At 37.4% G+C, this 25,589-nt stretch overlaps 1 protein-coding gene across 2 annotated transcripts in view; it reads right to left on the bottom strand.

The window, feature by feature from the left end:
* Mdy (diacylglycerol O-acyltransferase) overlaps positions 1 to 21,762 on the bottom strand; it is a 95,697-nt gene extending 73,935 nt beyond the window's left edge. The window contains exons 1-2 of one of the 2 annotated variants that reach the window (XM_071701496.1): positions 21,704 to 21,762; positions 4,037 to 4,165 (exon numbers count right to left, since the gene is read on the bottom strand). In XM_071701496.1, coding sequence (XP_071557597.1) covers positions 4,037 to 4,165; positions 21,704 to 21,747 — 173 coding nt within the window. In that variant the 5' untranslated portion in view covers positions 21,748 to 21,762. Of the gene's footprint in view, positions 1 to 4,036; positions 4,166 to 18,882; positions 19,392 to 21,703 lie in introns of those variants that run through there. The other variant, XM_071701487.1, reaches the window with a different exon arrangement.
* Positions 21,763 to 25,589: the final 3,827 nt, after the last annotated feature.

Below are 25,589 nucleotides of genomic sequence, written 5' to 3'. Positions count from 1 at the left end.
TCTAGATAAAATACACCACGGCTTATTAACGATCCCTTCTAAAATTCATTGTATAATGTATAATGTCGATTTATATATTCCGCATAAAATTTTTTGTTGATAGATACTTATATAAAATGTGGCATTTTTAGTGATTTCAATATGGCATACATTTATAATAAATCCATTTTCATTTATATAGCATCTCTATCATTTTCTTACAAATCAATATATCTTTTCACTTTGCATCTTGCTAGTCTCTGCTCAATACCGATCTATCTAAAGAAATGTAAAATACACAATATACAAAGCGATATCCAGTATTGAGACTTATCAAATTTCCAATGACATTAGTTTCTTCCTGCGCTATAATAGATATCGAACTGCAGAATTTATAATCCGGATGAACAATAAACGAGTTTTATGTTCTGACACGATGCAAAAGTCTTTGCGAAAATGGCTGATAAAGTAGGACACGATGGAAATAATCATTACTGAGACAATGTCATATCCATAAGACCAGATCGATTTTTAATGTGTGCTATAAATATGCTATAAATATGACTGAGGTCATGACTAAAATTCAACAATATTATTCTTTATTCTTAGTATTTCGGTAAAATTTGATTACGTGAGAGAATGTACTAATTCATATACTTTTACATTAAATAAATTTGTATTTAAACATAAAAAATTCGTAATTTTAATTTCCGTTCTAAAAATTTCAATTTTTTCTAAAGATTTTTATTTAAAATAGATAATACCTTTTCTAAGAATGTATCTAAAAATACATGATGTCGAAAGTCTGTGACAGGAATAAACTAATTAATTGTCTTACTTTTCTTATTTATCTTATCCAAGGTATTTTTTTACTTGTTGATCCGTTTATAACCGCGAAGAAGCAGTAATTTATCATCAAACTATCATAGATTTAATTGTTTAATCATTTCTGCAGACATTTACACTGAAAATAAATCGTAAAATGAGAAAAAAATAATCGACGAAATCGCGTGTCTTGAAATAAACGCACATTCATATCTCTAAATGCATAAATTATGATTGCATGGCGAATCTCTGAAAAAGTTTTACGAACAATTCACGTGGCTACGAAAGACAAGGAAGGAGAAACTTCAGTAACTTCCTTTACCCACCTCCGCGGACTTTTATCGATAGCGAGGGTCTTTCGTCGAGAGTTCGATTAATTGAGCTCTCTCGCTGCCTTTTTTCACTTCGCAGAGAAGCATCTACCGGTTTTCTTACCGACGTGCTTTTTTTCAGTCGCCAATCTACCCTTTTCTCTTTCCCACCCTCGTCCCATCGATTAATCTCGATCCCAGCAAAATCGTGTCGACAACCTCATCCTCGCGATTCGGCTGCTGGTTGCTCTTGTTCTTCGCGAATCAAGTCTAGAAAAGTTTTTACCGGCTGAAACGAATCAGTCGAGGACGCGGACTGTATTAAATGGTTACGATTTCTTCGAAGTGTTCATTCGGAAGTGCCGATAAGTTAATTAAGCGGTGACGCGATTGTACGCGAAATTATATGGCCGATTGAACGTTACGTCACATAGAGCGCGATGAAACGCGACAGACATATATATCTGTTATAATCGGATATGTATGTCACGCTAATCTGTCCGATATCCGATGTCTAAACTACGCATCTAATAATTTCTATGAACTTAATAATGTTTAATAAACATTTTATTAAACTAATCACTTTAAAAAGTATACATGCTTATCCATTGCGTAAATCGTATTGCATAATATTGTTAAGTATTGCCTATTATGAAATCGGATGTCTGGATAGAAAATTGAAGGCATCAATCGAATGCTAAAATGCTTTTAGTTCGAGCATAATCGCTTAGGACCGTTCATAGCTGCGCCTGTTTCAGGCTTGTATGAAGCGTGTCGGGGCCACCTCGAGCAATTACGTCGCAAAAGTTCGCTCGAAAGTTTTTCCACGCTTAACGAGCGTGATAAATTTCTGTTACGCGCCCCCGGGAGCGACCGGACGCGAGGCCAGGCCGAGAGTTTACAACAGCGATAAAAATCTCGTTGAAATTATTCATGGACAACGCTTACGCTTCTCTCTTGTCTTCAGAAGAAGAAGGCAACTAACTTACTCCTCTGAGGACAATATCCTGCGAGGAGAAAGCGTCGCGCGTCCTAGCAACAGCGTCAATACGCATAAGAAAATGATTAGCTCTGAGAATGCGAGCCTGGTTCAACTTATTTTAATGTGCCCGGATTAATTATTATTTGTATAAAATCTAGATATCTACGTTCATATTCTGTGTCAAGAGATGCAGTTTTACGAATTAAATACAAGAAATGTTTAAGTTTCAGTTGTTTGATTTGGATTCGTGAGTACTAGTTCGTGGCCATCGCTGCAGACGACGACTAATTCGATTGGAAAGGGCAAGGAACGGTCAGTTCCGCTCCATCCTGCTATCCATAAATTAATTTGCTATTACTCGTACTCCTCTTTCTTCCTTTCACCGGCAGCGCATCACGTAACGACCTGCAACGGCTGATAAGTCAATCGAATAATTCGTTATACTAAAAAGTACATAAATTTCCACGAGCGCCGGAATAAATTAAATTATCACAATGATAAGCATAGATTATCTCGCTCGATACAGGCGCGCGTAATAATTTATATTCAATTTAAACTCCAATCACGAGACTGCTATGGCTTGTAGCTCATTTTACAAATGAGTCTTTCAATATTATACATCTTATTCAGTAAAAAATATATAACTTCGAATCTCGTCGCAAGCTTAACAATCCGACAGACAATATTTCGATCTTCTGCTGTGCCATTTCTCTTCTCATTATCTTTCTTCTTATTACGAATCGTACTAAATCCAATATCGAATGACATACTCATACATACACTATCGTAACAATAACAGTGGTCGGTTTATAAAGGTATCATATTTGTTTCCATCTGTAGAGCGTTCGTGATGAAATATGAGTGCACCAAAACATCATGCAACCTTACCGGTTGACAATCTGTCACGGTGTTCCAACAACGTTTGCCGAGCAGGCTCCAAATAACATCCACTTACCCGAGCTATAGCCATCCCTAAAGAACAGCGAGTAATCGCGCTGAAATAGTTACAGCTACAAACTCAATTTTGTCAGCTTGCCTGCTGGCAATCGATTCTTTTTGTCGTACCCTGTCAATCGCTACGATAGCATATCCATCAAACTGATAGAGGCACTTCTGATCGCCTCTTGTTCCCCTATCGTATTCCCATTGATTGCCAACCCACGCAAAGACACCCTCTTCTAATTTCGGTGAGTCAGTAATAACTTGATGACGCTATTGCGTCAAAACTTCCCCTTTTTTATTCTTGAAAATGACTGATCCATACAGTCACTTAAACATAGCGAACTCATAGACTCGAATTCAATACATTATGGACACTCACATATATTTACGTATCATATACTATACATTTCTGTGAGCAATAGTGCAACAAACATTCGAGAGAGAAAAAAAAGGAAAATAAGAATTAGAATCGCGCGTATACACGTTTAATCAATTTTTATTAGAATTGACAGATCCAATTTAATCGGCTCAACGTTTAGTTCCTTATTCAGATTTTCTTTCTCGAAATTCACTCTCGATTTCAAATGCGAGTGATCAAAGATTTTTTTACTGAGGTATCTTCAAAAATTAGAAAAATATCCCATTAGAATTTAAAACGTTTTGTGATATCTTATATTACTAACAAGATAATTTTTTAATTCATCATTGTTTATATATTTTATATAGTTTATATAATATATTTTATATGGTAGAATATATAGTTTATATATTCTTACTGCGTAGAAAATAATTAATTATTAGTTCAGATAATGATTCAATTTTATTATGCTAACAAAAACGATTAGCATAATTTCCGTTGGTTGATTAGTTGATATTATTGTGTACCATAATTTTATAGCAATCAGAGCGTTTATTATTGACAAATTGGACTATGACTCGATGAAATCGGCCACATCCGTTAGATAAGGGAATATTATCGACAATTCAAGATACTCACTTTATGAAATTTTCAAGCAACAACCGGATACCACCGATACCTAGCAGTAAGAAGCCCCAGTTGACAAATCCCGTGAAATTATCGAAGCCCGAACTCCAAGAAAAGAGACTATCTCTTGGACGGTGACATCTGAAAAAGAAATAAGAGAACTTGAATAAACCATTTTTCATTATTTATTCGTTATTATAGGCGATGTCGCCGATAATTTTTCAAGTCACTTTGCAAAATGTGTTACGTAATAATTATTGAGTTCCTCAAAGATTGAATTATGTAAGTAATACCTTCATATGTATATTTTGTATTCGCCTCTTTACGATCTCTTTATGCACAGTGAGCTCGTTATTATACGGAAATTCGATAATAGACCGAGCTCCAAGTAGCTATGAAGGGGAAGAAGGTATTAAGGAGAATGTTCTCATTCTGGTGCCATACTAGCAAAATTCTCCTTGTGCGCGAGCGGTATGAAGAAAGACGTATGAACGTCATAGGGATGAGAATGGGACAATAAAGGGGCTTTCATATCGCACGGTTATACATGTCCTTATATCAATTTACGGACTGACGTATAGTTCACACGTGACGACGTGGTAAATGATATGAGTCAGTTTTATCGCAATAAAAGATGCTCGTTATATGACGGACGTTCAAGCAAGCAATTCAGAGACACCCCATGGGAGCTGCGATTCTCGCGTTTTCCTTGCGGATCTAGGTAGCAAAACGTAGTTTATAACGGACGATCATAGCAAAATTACTATTATCGTGCACAACTCTCTCACTTTGTGCTCTCTCGACGGACATTGCTTTGCGTTCGGCAGGCATTCAGGACATCGCAAATTTCGTTTAGACCGCGCTCCGTTGGGGTATCAAAGTGGGCAGTAATAATGCATCCCGGTCCTGCGAAGATACACAAATTGCGTGTTTCAGTTTCAGAACATTTATCTCTCTCTAAGGCGCTTCTTTTTAAAAAAAGTTTTCGGTGCTCCATTATTTAAAAAAATAATTGCAAAATTAAAGACAAAAAGAACTAATAAGATAAACAATGAAAAAGACAGTCTCAAGATCACGTTTTAAAAAATAATTAAATTTGTTTAAAGTTAACACAATCTCATAATGTAATTTTTTAAAATAAGTGACACTTTAACGAGCATCTTCCACGATTCGTGATAACCAATTCATTTATTTCCTCGCTATTATACTCTCTTTATGATATGACAGTAGTGGCTCATCCGACACGGTATAAACCGTTATCATGAATCGCGCGAGTACGCCTTCTCGGTCAAAGATACAAGAGGCACTCGAATGTTTTGTGCGCCATAAGACAAAACCCTTTCGAAAAGTTTATACGATGGTCCTCGTCGACCCTTGTCGCGAACGCGCAGCCAACGGGGGGATGACAGACGTGTATCGTGGAAGCCGATTATGGAGACGCATCCGGTATATAATCCACCCTAGAGACACCAAAGACAAGAGGGTTTTGTGTTACAATCCCCTATAATATAGATACCATTCAGATTTCATGCACGGAGTATTGTTGACGATGCGCACTTGCCAGTCACGCGAGAGAGAGAGCGGCGCACCATATGGAATCTTCGATATCTAAAGTGCTTATTGGACGTACATGACGACGCGAAAGAAGTACGTACTAAAAGGATCTCAAATAGTACCATGGTGAGTCGATTATTACATAGCAAAGAACAAAGGCACTATACACGACGGGACTTCTATTCTGGCACTTTGTACTGAAAAAGCCTTTTAATACACTTAATATATTCTTAACGTTCTTTTTATTTCTTATTCAAGCTCGCACTTGCGAAACTGAAAAATAATTTTCTTTAAACAGAGTGTATTTTCTAATATGTATTCTAGCATGTATTGCCACATTAAGATCAAAGAGGTTTCTATGCAGTTTAAAGGCATATTCTTAAACAATCATTCTAATAATGTGACGCGTAAATTAATTAATTTATAAAGAATTATATTTTAAGTTCATGTTTTATTTCATATTTCTCTATAATTGATTTTTACATCGGCAATAATAAAATACTGTACTTTAAATAAATTACGAATTACTATACCGCACTGAAAATAACATTAATGATATCCACAATCAATATACAAGAAAAAAATAAATCTCATATTATATTGAATTATAGCGATTCAATTTTGTCGACATTTCGATTGCCTCTTCGTGACCGCTAGTATTATGCCGTTATCGAGATAGGTCTTGTGAAGCTTCTATACCACTTTCATGGAGAGAAGAACCTCTCGTCTTAAGTATTTACATGAAAGATCCTAGCGGAAACCCGGGGCGTGAGCAATAATATGTATTTTTGAGACCGTGTCTCCTTAGAACTTCGAAGAATCACAGACTCGCAACCGAAAGGCCATGAAATTGAATTTATATGTATATATATTCTAGATATTACAATTTAATTTCTAAATCGTATAAATATCTTGAAAAATATGGCAAAAACGCAAATCCCCATTTAAGATCTCTTTAAATCAAAATGCAAATTATGGTTTTAACTGTGAAAATGCAAGTCATTCCAGTAAAGTCATAAAAGTAATATGCTCGTTCATTATCTGAGTTCATAATTATTCAAATTCTAGCGTCAAAGTTTTAACTAACTCAAGCTACTCAAAGGACACATTAAGATAGTGCTCGCATTTCATCGTTACTCATCTTTTGCAATTATAATTGATTCATTTGTTGATACTGTACTTACTTGCAGAGATTGCGTATCTTAACAATACTTGATAATTATGCAAGTATTTTATTTGATAAAAACGAGTACGATAATTGATTTCACAACGTAATAATATGCACAAAATATATTTTTATTATTCCTTTTCTTACACAAATATTCTGCTGTAGCATACTTTATATTTTCTTAAATATAAAATCAAATTTTAAAGTCTTAAATATTTAACAACTATAATAATTAAAATACACAAGTACAATTAAAAAATTTAATCTAATGATAACTAACACATACTTCATACATTATCTATATAAAGTAAACAACTAAAATCACTGTATGTAATAAAATTATCAGTTTATCTAAAAAAATATTCATCAGCTGTGAAAGGTCCGTAATTATTATATCTACACTTGTACATATAATTAGCTGATAAAAACTTACAAATATCTATTATAAAAAATATATGATATCTATCCTATAAAATACGTTACATTTTGTGTATGTACGTAACTCAATGGAAAATCTAGGCGGATTAGAAACGTATAACGTAGAAACGTATATTAATTATATTTTATATATTAATAATTTAATCTTTTAAAAATATATTTACTAAATATATGCTGTATATTTTAAAAATGCATAATACACACGCGAATAAATAGCGCGCGCGTAATGCGCACATCGTTATTTTCTAATTATTATAAATTTTCACAACGGCGACTTCACAGCGATGACGATGCAATTTGCCTGGTGAAGAATTCCGTCGGTTTTGCGTACAAAATGTAACAGGCGAACGTTATATATCGCCCTGTCGTAATTACCCGCAGCTATCCTCAGCGCGGTTTCTGCGTGCATTCAGCAGCATCGTCGCGCGCGTTTCCCCACTGCCCCGCACACAACAGTCCCCCTAATAAACCCTCTCGACCTGTACGCCGTAACTATTACTCAGAATTTATGGCAGATCGCGATAATTAATAGAGCCGCGATAGAAACGGCGGTTTGCGCACGAAGAGCTATCTCTCGCGCTTCTGGTATTGGGGCAGCATGGCGAACAGGACGCAGACGTGTCGCACGGAAATTCCATATGCATGAGAACGATGGACTGGATATGTCCGAAGTGTCACGACCAGCGTCTTCGGGAAACGTGTGAGATACGGCTACGAATACATTTACGATCTTTCGACTTTTGTCATCCGGCTTGCGAAACACAATGAGTCATTTAGTATGAGATAAACGTCGATCCATACGATATCAGACAAGTGACGTTATGATACAACGCTTCATCATACTTCGATCGATGTCCCGCCCTGGAAATACGGGCGTACTTTTGAACTTTACTTATCGACATTATTTTCGACTCCCGTTCCTCCGTTAATAGTAACATTATTATATTTCATATTGATGGATTAGGGCCGACGATGTCGTCTTGTCAGGTTGAGAAAACCGTAACTTGAAACTAGACACGCGCTCTCGGATGATTTATCGGGATTGTTGGCGGTACTTTTTAGACGAAGTCCAAGCGGCATCCGCTCGTGATAAGTTGCAATATCATACTTTAGTCCACTTTCTGACAAACCGCGGCCATAGAGCAGCAAAAAAGGATCAACTAAGTTGTCGTTGCTCTTCCGGGACCCGGAACTGAGAGACGCGCTCTCTGAGCGCGCGCGCGCCACTTTCTTGTCCCTCCAAGGCAAATCGCTTCCGCTTTCTTGCAGTGGACATATTACGGGTCGCGGAAAAAGTTTCTCTTAAGCGAAACTTGCGCTAACGCGACGAGTTTTCGGCACGTAGCCGCCGTGGCGTCCCTTGATCATCGACACCGCGATCGCGCGCGCAACTTTGGCGTCGAGTTTTTGCTCGTAACGTCTGACGAGGACCCGTTTTTCTTCACCGGTGTGGCGGCGAACGTGACTTCGAACCGATCCGCGGATTTAATTGAACTCTGAGTTATGATCGCTGACGCACCCGAATGGCGATTGATTTCGCCATTTTGACGCTGTCTGCATAACGAGGTTCCGTCTCTCTACCGTCTTTGAATCCGCTAATAAGAATAAACGTTTGAATAAATGACCTCTCATCAAAATCATTTTGCTGTTACATTTCTATTCGGAAATGAGTAACATTTCATTTAAAAAAGGAGTAATTTACTTCTCATTTCAAACTTATAAAAATCCCGATTATTATGAGTCTTGTTGAAAAAAATAATAAGCAGCAGTGATTTTGCGTTATTTTTCCACCAAGATAATATCATCCCCATAATATCATATCCCATTGCCATTATTTCCATCCTGCATTATTGCGTCTCAGTTATAAATCTCCGTTAGAAATGGCACTGATGTTTCTTTTTTTATTTATTTTTGTCTAAAGCAAAATCTACCCTTTTAATGAGTACGCATGAGCAAGTGCTATTATAACTGTGCAAATTATTTTGAAAGTTTACTCGCGTCTGAAAATAGCGAGAAAAAAAGTAAACAAACAAACGCGGATCATGACTGATAAAACCGTGACAGTTTTCAAATAAAGTTATTTACAGCTCTTAAAACAAAACTCGTGTTTATTCAAAACTCGCGTTTTATTGAAAAATGCAAACCCACATTTGCGGGTAGATTTTTAAAAAAATAAAAGGGTCCGTGCGCAAAAAAATCCCATCGGCATTGCCGTCACTCTAATTTAAAAATATGACGATTATTATTTCCCTGCATGAAAAAATTAACACCTACGAAGTTGTTGGGTAAAAAAATCCCTTCGCAGTGGACACAAAAAATGAGACCGGAAGGAGAGGAAAGAGGAGTGAGGATAATCGACATATGATGGGCGCGCAAAATGAAATAAAGAGAGAAACGCGCTTTTCACATCGGGAAATGTTCAAAACGCGGGCGATGTTTCCGAATAATTATTCGGGCGTCCTGTAGCGGTCACGAAACATAATTCAATCGAGATAAATTTTCGCACCAATACCCAACTGTCTATCACCGGCATTTTCACAATCCGACCAACGTTTTTCCGAACGATTCTATCTGTCACTTTTCGAGACAACTTTATTGGAAATTATGAACAAAACGCCGAATATCGCAAACGGGTAAATTAAACTGCAAATATTTCTCTTTACTATAGAAAATCATCAACGCTGAATAAATATTAAAAATGTGTATAGAGTTTTAGATAACTAAAAATTCCGCAATAACATTATACTAAATTGTCATTTTCTTCATTTTTACTTTTCATTAACATGTATAGCATAACTCGCACTATAACTTAATATAGTGCCGGTTTATTAAATTACTTGCTCGTTATTGGGGCTGATACGCAAACGACGTATGTACCTCACACTGTATAATAACAATGTATCTGACTGCACATCTATCTATGTAATAATTATTCAGCATATATCACGGATGACTAATGTCCCGTGTCATACTGAGTTGCATGAATTATTCCGAGATTGAGGACTTATTTAACGCCAACGTGATTTTCCTACCGGCGTGGGCGTCGTAGAATAATATCGTGCACTAAGATTAAAAGAGTATTATTTTGGCGTTATCCGAAATAGCTATCGCGTTTGCGTACAAAGTACCATTTTTCTGTCGTGCAACATATTTCGCTGATTTGTTCGGCATTCTCTATTAATAGTGTTCGTATTTTATCTACATATTTTTCTTTATATAGCGTAATAAAATAATCATATTTAAAATTAATATATTTAATTAAGAAACAAAGAACAGTATTATTTTTATTATTATTTATGAATACAAATAAATTTCATGTTATAAAATAATCATAAAGAAACTTTTGCGTATGTGTATGGCGTAAAAGTATGAACAGAATTTTTACAAATAGCAGTGTATCGCTAAAATCGCTAAAACTCGTGATATTCTTCAATAATAATCCAATATTGTTTTCTTTTATCGTGATGTAACACCTGTTTATTTTCTTTACTCCATTCAGACTAAAGGAAATGCGTTGTTCATCTAGTCGTTGTTGGATTTCAACAATCCAATTACGAAACAGCACGAAGCATCTTGCTTCCGCTTAAAATCGCGTACTTCACAAGCCATCCGGTAAATCGACGAAACTGCGAAATATAAAGGTACCATACCTTTTGTTTTTGGCTCAATTTGAGAGCCACCCCGATAAAAACTATTCACGCTACTCTCTTTTCCTCTCTCTTTCTCTCTTTCTTTCTTTCTTTCTTTCTCTCTCGCTTTTTCTTTTTCGCTCCTCTATAGAGAAACGGCGAAGAACTGTTCGCGCAAGGGCAGACGCGCCGAGCTGGAGGATAAGAAGCATCCGATGGAAATGGAAGAATGGCACCCTGTGCATGTGCCTTCTCCGTTGAACGGTTTTCCTCGAGAATCTTCCTGACACCGTAAGGCCTCGTGAATATTTAAACGATAGACGGATATACATATATTACCCGTGTAATGAGGAGGGAATCCTCCTACTACAACGTCCGGTTGGCGAAACGGTGGCGGTGGGCCGAAAGAGAATAAGAAATGACGGTAGAAGAAGAATATTCTAAATGATTCATGAAGGGAAATTAAACGACGCTTTAAGCAGGCTTTCCTTCCCTCACTTTCATTCACCTCGACTCTACACGCCTTCTCTTCCGCACTTTCGACGACCTTAGGATAGGAATCGATTACCTATCGTCTTTTTCTGCCTGATTCCCAATTCATTTCTCGCTACTATTCGCACTGCCTTTATGCTACGAGTTGTCTTTCTCTCTCTTTTTCTATCTATTTTTCTATCTGTCTATTTTATTTCTACCCGTCTATCTTCCATTTTATTTGTCTTGCCATTACTTCTCTTTCTTCGATTTCTTTTACCGACGACATTTTCGATCTTGATAATGCATTCTGAAGATTCATGAAAATTTTCTCACCTGTCTCGTGAACGGCAAACGGAATTCGTGTAAGTCAGATAAGCGTTAAAGAAGTTAATTTAAAGCTGGTCGTAACACGACCACCATACTTTCTTTTTCCCCCTTGACGAAACCACATAGCAGCTTCGTCGTCTCTGACCTGCAGGCGCGGTTAGACTAAATTGCGTTTCTTTTGACTCGGTGATTACTAGCTGCAACCGTATAATTGCAAGTCTCGGCGCTGTGTAGGTTATTACAAACATCCGTCCTTTATTTGAATCATATATTTCTGCGTTATTTGTTTGTCCAACTTTATCCTATCGCAACAGCGTAACAAGAGAAAATGATGTCGGTCTTAACACGCGTATAATTTACGAAAAACATTCGTAACATCAAGATAAATCTTACATGTACGTGCTACTTTTAAAATAAAATAATATAATTAAAATAATATAATAAAATAATATAATTAAAATAAGATAATTAAAATAAAATAATAATAAACAATTATTTATATAATATAACGCACCATACAACGATCTTTTTAATACTTTTTTAATTCTTTTTTCTTTTTTTCTATTCTCGGATATTATTTTGAATTATTCCGAATAGGGTAGCTTTAAAGTTTGTAAAATATAAATCTGGGAAATATCATCCGGCACGTCATCTTCGCGGCGATTCAGTAGAACAAGAGCTCCGGGCCAGCAACGTCGAGTTACCGCAAAAAAACCGCAACCCTTCCTAATCCGGACACTCGTTCCGTCCCTTCCGCCGGCGTAATCGCCACCATTGTTCTTCCGCCTGATTTCGCGCGCGAAATCCGCCACTGCCGCCTACAATCTTACCGTGGAAACGAGGCGGGAGACAGAGAAAAAAGAAAGAGCGATAAAAATTGCGAGGTAGCAGCAGCGCTGGGTGGAAAGGGTTGCGGGATTGACAGCACAATACCGTTAATCCTCATCCGTTTCGAAGGCGCTACGCGAAACGGTTTCTCTGTGCTGGGTTCGCGAGAGATTAAAAGTTTTTGCCGAACTCGACGAAATGCAAAAAAGCAGCGACGGAGAAGAGAGGCGACGGTGGGTGGACGGGGAGCAAAAATTCGCCGCGGCACGCTCAACGTCAGGGCGAAAATTTGCCGCCCGCCACGGGGATAACGCGTGGTTTCAGGGTTTATTAAGGGGCTTTTTGCCAGAGAATGCGCCACCCGGTCGGAATGTGGGGCGCGCATAAAGCTCACTTTGGAGTTAGTATCGGTGCACGCGATAATAACGCAGTCAACAGCCTGACGTAAATTAAAATCTTGGAATGAGATTCGCCTCAACGCCTCGCTAATCGTTATTAAAGAAGAGTTCATCAAAGGGTTTCATCGCAGCTTTGTTATCACAGAGAATTGATATTTAGAAGAGTTTAAACATTTTAATTTGTGATATTATATACATATAGCAAACATTCATTAATTTTCTTAACTGATTAAATAAAATTACATAATAACTTTCTAAAACGTTTCATAAGAGATACACGCTAGTTACATACGAACTAGTTTGTGCAAACTCATTGGATGTAGCATTACTAGCATTTGAGTTGGCTAATCCTCTCTACCAGCAAGGCGGAAGATCCCAATTTGTATCTTGTCTTTGGCGGTAATCGATTGTTGCTCCGCTGAGTGAGCGTTACAATACAGTTAAACAATGCATCAGTGAACTTAGCAATTCTCTTTAACGGCAAGATGCGAAAGGGAGCCGTCGAATCAGGTGGGCAAACACGTCCCGGGTACTCCCGCGCCGAAATCGAGAGCTGGGGGAGATCGGAAACTCCGAAGTCAATCTCGAGCATTCCGGAAATACATTGTAAAGCAACCGGTCCCGTCCTTCTCGCGCTATGCCTCTCCAGTGGCTCTCCTCTATACTCCTCGTCGCTTACGCGCGGAAAGAAGAGGACGAGAATCCGATATTGCCCGGCTGCAGGCTCGTACTCGTACCCATCGCGCGTCTAATTGCAAACTCGTGAAAACAAGAGAAGCACTCGACAAACACGCCGCGAGTAAATATAAGGATCGTTTGTTCGAGGATGGATTCGCCGCTATGAGGAGCGGGCCCGGGAAGAATAAAGGAGGCGCGCGCCAAGATGGAAAAAGAAGCTCTGCGACGCGCGGCAAAGCAAAAGAGACTCGCCATTTTCGAGAACAAGAAACTCTTGTTTGCAAGTCATTATATCGTGTTGGAGGGATAGTTTTTACTCTCTGTCTTTTCCTCTTTTCTCCGTCCTCCTGAAACGGCGCAATGAACGGAATGCACGTGTGAGAGAATACACACACGCGTAAAAAGAGACAGATAAAAGTTGCCGTATAACGTATACATGGCGTAACAAAATACGCGATATTTTTGAAACGTAGAAATAACATTGAATTTGTAATAGCTAATTTTAATATCATACGCTTTCATTTCCACGGGAAATGTTCTTTTCTCATTCATCGAGAGAAAGCTCTCATTAAAGTCAATATTAGAATAATATGTACATTGATTTTATTCATTCATTTTAATTGTTCTGATATTTTATTAGTTAAATCTGTTTGCGATTCTTCAATAATATATTTTTCCCAGTAATTAATTAAACAAAATTACATAATAATAACTTGCGCAAACATATTTTCATCTTTATATCAGAGATATATTCTACTAGAAAATTATTACATCGAATTATCACCGTTTCGCGTGCAACAGAAAAATTACATTTAAAATACGTCAAACGTGACAATTAATTAATCACGCATATAAAAAATGTTTTTGCGATGTTACATGTATTCATTGTTCTACAATACATTGCAAACAAGTTCGATACTTTTCATAGAGCTAGTAATTCAATCATGTAATATTTTATATACTCTCTCAATCGACTTTTATAATATGAGAAATAAATATAGAAAATATGTTATTATTATTATATTATTACAATATACGACATCCTGCCTTTCACTGCATAATAATTTGCGGCAGTATTCTACTAGTGTACATTGAGCAAATGATTTTATGTCAATACAAAATCGGAATACTATGATTAGCAATTTTAATTATCGAAACGGATATATAATATATATATTCTACTTCGAATTGAATCATGTAAATGGACAATCAATTTATTCTGTTGCCAGTGGAATGTTTGAACTAACAGCAAATATAATACTTAATGATGGAACGCGTTCCTGAATCTATGTAAGAAACTTACATACAAAAAAAACATTAGAGAGAGAGAGAGAGAGAGAGAGAGAGAGAGAGAGAGAATATCAAATTAATTAGACCGTTAATTATATTTTGGTAAAACTACAACATTATTAATCGAATAAATGACACATTTTTTTAAAGAAATAACAAAACAGAATTTTATTAACATTAAAATATAAAAGATATAGAAATAAATACAGACGTTGCATATTACTAATAAAATTTAAAAATAAAAATTCGAGAAATAAAATTTTTAAATATTTTTTATTCTTATTTTCATATACGCGTGATTTAAAGAATATTCTACATTCACATTTTACTCAATTTTTAAAAATTATTCTCGTTTTGTGAAGAATCAGTAATCTACAGAAATAACGAATAACAATAAGTGTTCATTAAAAAAGAAATATGTAAAGTAACATAAACTATATTTTTATTACATATAAAAAAAATTGTTGATATATGACACGGAATAAGTCGATAAGAGAAGTCGTAGCGGCAACGTCGCATTAGAATGATTTTGCCGCGTCACTCGTATTAACATTTTAATTAACGACACGGGAAGATGGTGTTCCGGCGCGCATACTTTGCCACGCATTCCACTGTATGGAACGTCAGCGGTTCCGGAAGCCACTGAAGAGTGACGACTATGTTGCGAAGGGGTTGCCGAGAAGTTAAAGCTAAATCTCGGTACAGCCCAGAGCTTAATTACGTGCGCCAAAGCGTGCAGAGGCGTTTAAACCTGTTTGTGCATTTGCGTGATCAAAAGTTCGTTATCCGTAACCTTGACCTACGATGTTGTACCTAATTGATGGAAATAATATTTCCGAATTCGAATACGTAGATATTATTAATCCATAAATTTATAGATATTGCCCTAAGCTTTTTAAGTTTGATATATTCTTTACTGTTAAAAACATATCGTTTATTAAACTCATTTGTGAAATTAATTATCTGAAGTAATGAGCTCTAAATACCATAAAAATATAATGGATATTTGGAGAAACACTTATTATTGTCAGATTGAAAATATAAAACTTTCATGTTGTTCCTTATGACATCGTTGCATGGTCATTTTATCGATATTATTTGAGTAAAATATTTTACTGAACGATAACTCTTTATTTATTTGCGCTTTATCGATATACATTTAAGTTTATTTTGTCTGATTTCAATTTATTGAAAATAAATGTTTCGCTGCAATTTATAAAAATATTTATTTGCTCTCAGGAGAGAAATAGTCATGCTGATATTTCCGTGGTATGATTTAACTATTGAAATATCTTCTCTATATTCATCAGTAACAGACTCGTGATAATTGACGGATGATAATTGACAGATAATGGACCATTAATTATTAGAAAACAATAGAAGAGAATAACACACACATGGGTCCTTTTAAATTATTCAGTTAATATATTATTAGACAATATCTGATCAATCTTAATATATATCAGTTTTAAAGAATATTTAATTCTTCAGTAAAATCCGGCACACATTCGATCGGTATTAAAGTGGATATCCTTCGACTTTGTACATATACGCGTTATTGGGAATTTATATAGATTGGAGATTATCATATAATGTTGAGTATTATATAATGCTAGGAATTATAACAAGTTTTTATCGTGTGTATGTTTTGCCAACGTAAAACACATTTGAGAACTGATTCTTTATTAATTCTGAATCTCCTAGTCACATGTTCAGTTGAATAGTGTAGTATAGTGAGTGATATAAAGATAATTACTATAAAGAGATAACTACTATAAAGCAAATTAAATTGACATATACACATATATATAATAAAGAAATTAAAAAGCCCTTATTTCGATATTCAATTTTAGAAGTAAACCATAGTGTCATGAGAATCTCACACATCGAGAAAAGTATAATCTATGTAGAGCTTTTTCCTCCGCTTTTTCAGTCAAAATGAAATATTCCATATTATAATCTATCTCATATCTTATATAATTCTTCCTTAAAAACGTCATGATAATCAAATTAGGACATTTCATGAGATTGAATTTTATACACGGAAAAAATAACACAGTTCTGCTAAATTCTCTAAAAATTTAACTAGATACAGATTTGAAAATAATTTCGTTGGATCAAAATAATTATGTAGAACGCTCAAACTGGTTGCTATAATGTCATAACTTTTTGCAGTCTTGCATAATTATTTTATGATCCAACAAAATTATTTTCAGAACTGTATTCAGTTAAATTTAGATATTTTATTAAAACCGTTCTTTCCGTACATTTCTCTCTCAAGACTAATCTCCAAGTTCTTCTAATTCGACGGCGCGATCTCGTTAAAGATTGATTTACATTCAAAGTTGCAAGCATAATACAGTCAAAGTCAAACTTGACTTCGTTGATAGACACTTCGACAGAATAGAATAGATGGTTTCGACGTGAAGCTCTGAAATAGCAAGGAGCGCGCATTAATTATACGCAACCGGGAAGAAACTTAGTCCAGGTTGACGAATGAGATTTGTCCAGTCGGACAAGCGTTTAAAACTTTGGAACAATTGCTTATACTACAAATGATCGATATTCCTCGATACAGAGTACAGATGTCTAATTTCACATCCTGTGGATTCAACAAGCTGTCACAACAATTTCAATGTGACGCTATTTCTTGCAGCACCGAGCTCAATTGATTGATGAACAATTACTTGTGAAGTCGCAGTTAACTGACGCTCGCATATACATATATGTATATAAGGATAAAACGATATATACGATGTATTTTGTATTATGTAATTTGCATTTAAAAAAGTTAATGATGTTATTGCAAATTTTAAATTGCAAAAGAGCAGAACGTTGTTGCGCACGTCGGATGCTTTATTTGCTATATTTTATATACATAATTTGTACAAACTCATATTAACATATTTTTTTATTTTGTACGAATTACATTATTTTATAATATTTCTCTATTAAACGAGTTCTAAGTTACTTAAATATTTGTGTCAAAATTATTCGCTCTGAATCTTATACGGAATTAAAATTTGATGTCTGTAATGAGTGATATCGCTGACATTATTTAGAAAATAAAACTCAACTTTTGTATTACGCAAAAATTCATAATATCCATTTTATGCCAACGTTTTTGCATGTCACAAAAGTGTATTAAAATACAATGCTCTCTACTTCCACAAACGTTGCCTCAAGATATCTAAACTCCATGTTAAGCAATATATTTATTGGCGTTACATTAATGTTATAATAAACTTACATCACAAACAATTGCATCAATATTTTTACAATTCTTTATTATGTAACTTCGCTACACCAACTAGCGGATGTAAAAGTATTACGAGAACTTTAAAATGTAGAAAGCATCGTATATCATATTCGACATAGGCCCTGACACAATTCTGAACGATCCACATTGCCAAGGACGTTACGTCACGAACGAAGTCATACTAGTAGCCATGGGAATGCAAAAATCGCCAAAGAGAAAAATAATTTTGCGGCACATAACTGTTCTTTTTTTTCACGATGGGGCGTGCATGTTCGGAGTTCATTATTTCGCGATCTGTACAGCGTGCTTCCAATGCCTGTGAAACGAGCCGTAGGCTCGACCGCACGCAGGACGCCACGCCGGACGGCTGACCTCCGGCATCGATTGCAGATTGCAGCACGCGTCGGAGCGGGATGTAGAATGTGGAACGTGGAACGGAGCAAGACGGAGTGCGTTCGCCAAGAATGGGGATATCCCCTCTCGTAGCATCTCGTACCAGAAACGACACGAACGGGCATGCGCACGTTAAACGAGACGCGTCTGTTACGTCGTGCGTTTCTCTCGAGGCCCGACGAAAAATCTCGCGTCACGTACTTGAACTACTTGAAGCGTTCCCGTTCTCGCCGAACAGTGTACAATCCTCATGAACGTCCACTGCGCGAGCCCGAGCCATGTCTCGTGCCGATAACGACGTATCGTCGTCGAAAACGGGCGGATATATATCGTGATACAACGTAGAATGACGCGGAGAAACGCGGAGCTCGAGGCGCGCGAGCAGGCGGCAGCGGAAGCAGTCGGTGACAGTGCGTACTCACGGCTTGTCAGGCTGCGATCTGCGAACCTTCTGCTCCGCCTTTTGGATCTCCTCCGCCCTTGTGACGCTCTTCGTCCTGCGCGATCGCACCCGAGAGTCACTGTGCTCGTGCTCGGCCGTCATGTCGTCGTGTCGTGCGCGACGACGTAGAACATAGAAGCACGCGTGTTTTTGCGGATCTGATATACGGCGCGCCGAGTCACGTTCGTCGGCGCGGTAAAGAGAGAGAGAGAGAGAGAAAGACAGAGACTCGCGAGCGAGAGCCGGTACACGCTTCGGAGTAGTCGGAGTTAGTGACTGTATACGCGCGGCGACGACGGCGACGACTGATACCGATAACGAGAAATCCTCCTCGCGACGCGTGAGAGACGTGCCCGCCGAATGATGTGCGAGCGGCGTGAAATTATCTCTGCACGGCCTTCGGATTCGTCACACGCCCGTCGCGCTCACGACGTGGTTGCGACGATACTACCGAAAGAGCAACGCGGCTCTCTTTCTCTCTCTCTCTCTCTCCCTCCCTCCCTATAGACGACGACTGTTTATCTATTTTTCGTTTCCCGACGGACAACGCTTGTCGCCGATGGACTGATCGGTCTCTGGGTTCACGTGCCTTAGCAACATGCACGAGTCACGTGTACACATACTTACCCTTTGAAATCACTTTGAATTAGCAAAACCAACGATATTAGCTAACAATGTAGTAAGGAACAACTGGGCAATGTTTTACACACATTTGCCCATTGTAATTATTTCGAGTTGGCAAAACCAGCGATATTAGCTAACATTATCGTAAGGAACAATTAGACAATGTTTTACACACACTTGAAATTACTTCGAGTTAGCAAAACCAGCGATATTAGCTAACATTATCGTAAGGAACAATTAGGCAATGTTTTACACACATTTGCCCTTTGAAATCATTTCGAGTTAGCAAAACTAGCGATATTAGCTAACAATATTGTAAAGAACAACTGGACAATGTTTTACACACACACATTACCCTTTGAAATAATTTAGAGTTAGCAAAACCAACAATATTAGCCAACAATATCATAAGGAACAACTGAACAATATTTTAGGAAAATTATTGTGACTCTATGTAAATAATTATCTTCAATCATCGTTAAAATAATTATTTAATTAAAAATTATTGTCGATTTTTGAACAATAATTGATTGTATATATAATATAATAGATCTCTCCTTTCCCTTCTCTCTGTCCTCCCTTTCTTCTGTTCTTCAAATGTTAAATCAATTCGAGGATTTCCTTTAGTCTTAAGGTCTCTTTTAGATAATATCTACAATTAAAGTAGGTAATTACAGTCTATTGTAGTTTGACTTTACAATCCAACTCCGATTTTACAGTTTAATAGCTCTTGCCCCGGTTTGACATTGATAAAAAGTTGTTACGCGCAACTTTACTAAGGTTGAAGCATGATTCTCGTTTATAATAGAATCGTTTTTTTTTTTCGTAGAAAAACACTGTCTGACATATATACGGACATTAAAGGATTTTTAAATATCTTCTTGAATAAACATGTGCCCCGTTTTTATAATACTTTATATACTTGTTTATAACTTGCCACTCTAAAGAAAAGAAAATAGTAGATAACAATTTATTAATAACTTTTAATTGCAAATCAAACATTCAAGCTCTCTGTATACGCATGAAAATGTTTTCATATCATATACTACGATAAAAACAAGGTAGATTCTAATTTCATCACATCATCTGACGCCTGTTTCATATTACGATCCAATTACGATGAAAGTAGGTAGCGGGTCGTCGGTCATTTCTAAATCAAACATTCGATAGTGACACATCCCAAGCGATAAGGTCCCATCTACGAAGTAATCACCGTGTCGTCACTTCTATTAAGATTTCAGATAGCGTAGCGCTGTCACTTCGCCACGGAACTTCGATTTCGACTAACTTCTGGCTCCGGATCTTCCAAAGTTCGGGGCAAATAAGGCCCGTACCCGGGCACGTGAGACAATTTCGCAAATGTTCGCTAGAATCGGTCGCCGGAATGTTGAAAGGTACCGTCAAGGCAAACGAGACGAGGAACCTCGAGCTAATTAAAGTACACATGGCGCAGGGCGCTGAGACCCGTAAAGATCCTTGGAAAATGTATGAGGGATCTACCCTCGTAGATTGCGGGCTTACCGAGCGGTGACGCGTATGAGTTTCCACGATCCGTTATTATATAGGGATGTGATGCGCTGTGAACTGTTTAGGGTGATTTCCCCCCGAAGCGGATCGAAACCCTTCGCCCCTAAGGGTTGTATACACGCAGGGTGTTCCGCGAATCATTTCTTTCCCGTTCGTCGGGTTTCAACAACTTTGGTGCAAAGTAATTTGAAAAATTCTTTGATTTATTAACGTTATCATAAATCTTTGATAACAATAAGTAATGAGAAAAAAAACGTACAGTTATTAATAATAATATTAACAAAATTATTTATACTCTTACCTTCTAAAAATTTCATTTATCTTTATATAATGTATAAAAATGCTTTAAACGAATTGATCAATTTATTAACTCAAACTCAATTGGCTTTATATATTTTCACGTTTCCTGGCTTGTTAGTTCCAATCCAGTTGCAGAGCAAATACTAATCTTGTAGAGAACTTTAGTATTCCATCGACCGCGGAGTAGCAAGCAAACATTCGCCCAATGGTAAACTACTTGACGTAATCCTCATGTACGGAAAAACAGAATAGTCGCATATTTACCCATACACGCTTGATAAATTTACCCGAAGATTCACAGTTGAAAATCGCATTTGTATGAAACCTTGGAAGAGCGGATTGGCACGTACCGGCAGTATAATCTAGCTTTCCATTTCGTACCACTGACGGTCATCAAAGTTCAAGATTATTGTAAAATGTAAACTATTGTAAATGCGAGAGCCGTATTCCTTCTCGTAACCATTCGCCGCGTTTCAAAGGCCGTTTCCATTTCAGACTGATTCTAAACTTTACCCTCTACTATCAGCACTCTTACTATCAAATTGTCACTTTGTTACAGCCTGACAGAGATAAGGCACGCGTTACGCATTCGATTCATTGAAATGTCCAATTTATTTCATACTTTCGTCGTGACATTAATCTCTTCCGTTTCGAGTAAATATTTTCGTCGAAATTTAATTGTTATTTATATAGAATATACAATATAATATCGCGCATTTCTATTAAAAGATACGCAAAGTGGAATAACAATAAATTACATCGTCCTCTACAGTTGCAGATTTAAGTATTTCTGTCGACTATACTATAATTTTACCGCCCTTTATCCGGATATAACCGTGCTAATCCTTTCGCCAGTAAAATAGCTTCGCGAATTAAATCTCGCGAAATTTGGACGACAATGTATGTTTTGCAACGCGCTCCACAGGAATTTTGCAAACAATCCCACGCGGGGTGGAGGACCGCTCTTGTCCCGAGAAACCGGAAGCGCACGAGAGCGGCACGTAGTAATGCTACACATAGGAGGTCTATACTCGTTCGCCGGCACTTTCTAGCGCGAGCTCGCGCATTTCGCGCTCGCGGTCGTTGGGACCGCGGTAGGGAAAATACGGCGGGAGGAAAAGCGTGCGAGTCTCGTTTGTGAACTCCCTTTACGGCCAACCGCAGGTATTACATAGCGCTATGGCGAGCACGTTATCCCACATACGCAGTTACACGTCGCCTTGTAAACGTCTGCCGCACCAATGGCGGAAGTTTGGACGATTTGGATTTCGGTCTCTCTTTCTCACTTACTGCTGCACCCGTATATACCCTTTTAACGGGCGTTTTAGGACGCCTGTGAGATGAATATTCCCCTTGGTACCCGAGGTCTTATCGGAATTCATCATTTACGGCCAAATTTTCGAGCACCATGATCCTATATGCAGGTTGCTTTACGTGTCGCACGAAACCGCTAAAGGTTTTATTATCCGGCAATGAAACTTCCGGTAACGACTCTTGAATTAGAACTTTCTGTTTTCAGAGAGAACACATCAGAGAGATTAAATTCATTATTAATAGAATCTATTTTATTGACGAAGTAATACTTAAACTGAGCATCATGATTTATGGATTAACTTCAATTTTATTTTGAACTTCTCATTGTTATATTGTTTATATTGCTACAATACGAGTAATATCAAAACGATAACTTCGTAATACTATTTGATGACTCAAATTCCGCGGAATATTATCAGAATCGCAGATCGCACGTAAAATTGCACATAAAAAAATATTATGCGACAAAATATTAAATTTTATATCAACATTTGTGAATTTAGGTTTGCAAGGTCTAGTAAACAGTCAATTTTGATTGACAATATAAGCTGTGGGAGCATTAATAAATATATTGAACTTAAAAAAGAAAAACGCTTAGCGTCCGTATTGTTATGTTTTAATAGCTTATGAAACAAAGACAATACAAAAATAAGTTATTACATTTTTTCATATCATCTAATAATATTATAAAAGTAACAAACTAATTTTGAAAACATATACATCTCTTCCTATTCATTTAATCCTGGATTCATTGATCATTTTGATACCTGTATAAGTAATTTGAAAGAAACTTCAGGTTTTATAACAGTAAAAAGTATAACGGTATAACAGTACATTGTAGACTGTACTGTAAAAAATTCGCGTACAATTTATAGAATTACTTACTTTTAGTTTTATCTGATGATAGATGCAACTTGAACACGGAACATTTAATAATGTACACGATTGTTGTCTGGCGACGGACAAACGCGCGCGGGAAAGGCACTTCGCTCTTAAAATATAACGTAATATATTTTGAGGAAAAAATGGCAAGCATCCATCAATGTCTAGCGACTTTTGCAGAACATCGAGTCGCATTCCTTATTGTCTCGCGGTCGTGTGTCAGTCGCCTCCGGAAGAGACGACCGACTGAACTTTAACAGTCAGCTCCGAGAGCAAGCTCGAAAACTTTCGTAATATTGGTCGAACCGCCGCCACCCGGGATTATTGCCCCCTTGTCCTGTAAACCATCCCCGAAGCGGATTCAGTCACCGGGATCCGCACTTCGTATTCAAGCACCGTACGTACCGAACAACGTGGTATCATCATCGCTTGTCCGCAGTAGAAACCGCATTTTCGCGGTCACGAGCTGCGATTAGTACGTCGACAATTAAACTATCATAATCACGAGCACAGAAAATACCGTGCTTTTTGCTAAATGCTATCCTTTATGGTCTCATTATGGTCTAATTATCTTTCTTTCTCTCCCTATTTTTTCTTTATGGTATATCCGCAATATTTTCTAACCGTTTTTTCCAAATTTGTGATTTAACAAAATTATTGATGAGGAATATTAATTGAAATAATTTAATTTACAAATATATTTATATGCGCAATAATTACGCTTTTCTGACAACGGAATATAGATAACAAAATGCCGAGTAGTACAAAGTAGTAACAGCGGATATTATCGGACTTTAGCACTTCGGAATTATGTGACAAACACGTGCAATACATGCTTCTTCGCGAATGAGACGTGAAAAACCGCTCGATAAACCGATCAGAATTGAGCGTCACACCTGCTGGCTAATTTATTTAGTAGCCCAAAAGGGAAACAAGTTTCAACGTCGCCATTGTATCGGCAGGTTTTCACAGCTTTGAAATATTACTGGCATGTTGGTTGGGTCCGTCCAGCCCCTTTGGGCAAGCTCCCGCGGGCTCGAATTAATTTCGCCGGGATACGAACGGCGCGGCGGCATATACGTTAGGACGGCCCAGACGTCCTAGTTTATCGGGACATGTCGCCGACTGTCCCATTATTTACCGCCGTTTGGATACTTCGCCTACTTAAATGGGGTTTAATTAATGAATGGCACGTCGAGGACCGGCAAACTCGAACTCCCCGTGGATTTGTTTACGTGTGTCCTATCGGCTTTTTGTCGTCGGTCGAAGGGAGCGTCCCATTTTCGTTGATAAAGGTCCGCATAGATGTTGCACACATTGCCGCTATAAATCTCGCGATGCATCGGTTCTTTAGTGCACACCGCGAGATAATGACGTTATATTGCCTCCACCGGGATTTTACAAAACTGTCGCAGTGTCTCGCTGAACTTTTCGCATCGATACGAATTGCGATCGCCAGTGAATAAATTCCGCTCGCCGTGTCGGTTTATTACGCGCCGGGCATCATTCCTGCCCAATGAATTCTTTTGTCGCTTCACGCGGAAATTTCTATAAAGATCCGCCATTGCGAAATTATTGGCGAATTTGATGCATATGCACCCGTGTTATTAACGCTTTAAGAAACTTGCTTTAAACGCCCATGAAGGTTATTGCTTTTAAAATGTCGCATGCGCCGCGCATAAAAGGCGAAAGCAGCGAGAGCCCGCGTGTTGGTGCACACGTATTTTCAAGTGGATCAGTACACGAGCGCATTCTTTATTAATGCTCTACTTCAAACTTTTTGATAGCTGAATTCAGGAAAGACTTCACAAGAATGCTTCAGGTACTTCGAAACAGACTATTACACGATACTTTTTGCAACGCTTTGCTGCCTTCCGAATAATTTTTATCAAATTTCGCGCTTTTTATGACTATAACTTCTAAATAAGCACAAAGTACGAAAAGGGATAGAGACTTGACTTTTATAAATTTTCTAACTATTTAGAAAGCATGTCTCTTTTATTTCATCATTTTTTAAATATTAACACTCACTTTTCTCAT

This window comes from Temnothorax nylanderi, unplaced genomic scaffold (assembly GCF_030848795.1).
Source record: "Temnothorax nylanderi isolate EJ_2023f unplaced genomic scaffold, tnyl_v1.0 TNYL_tig0002_pilon, whole genome shotgun sequence".
Lineage (NCBI taxonomy): Eukaryota > Metazoa > Arthropoda > Insecta > Hymenoptera > Formicidae > Temnothorax > Temnothorax nylanderi.
This window is presented reverse-complemented; position numbering and strand designations above follow the sequence as displayed.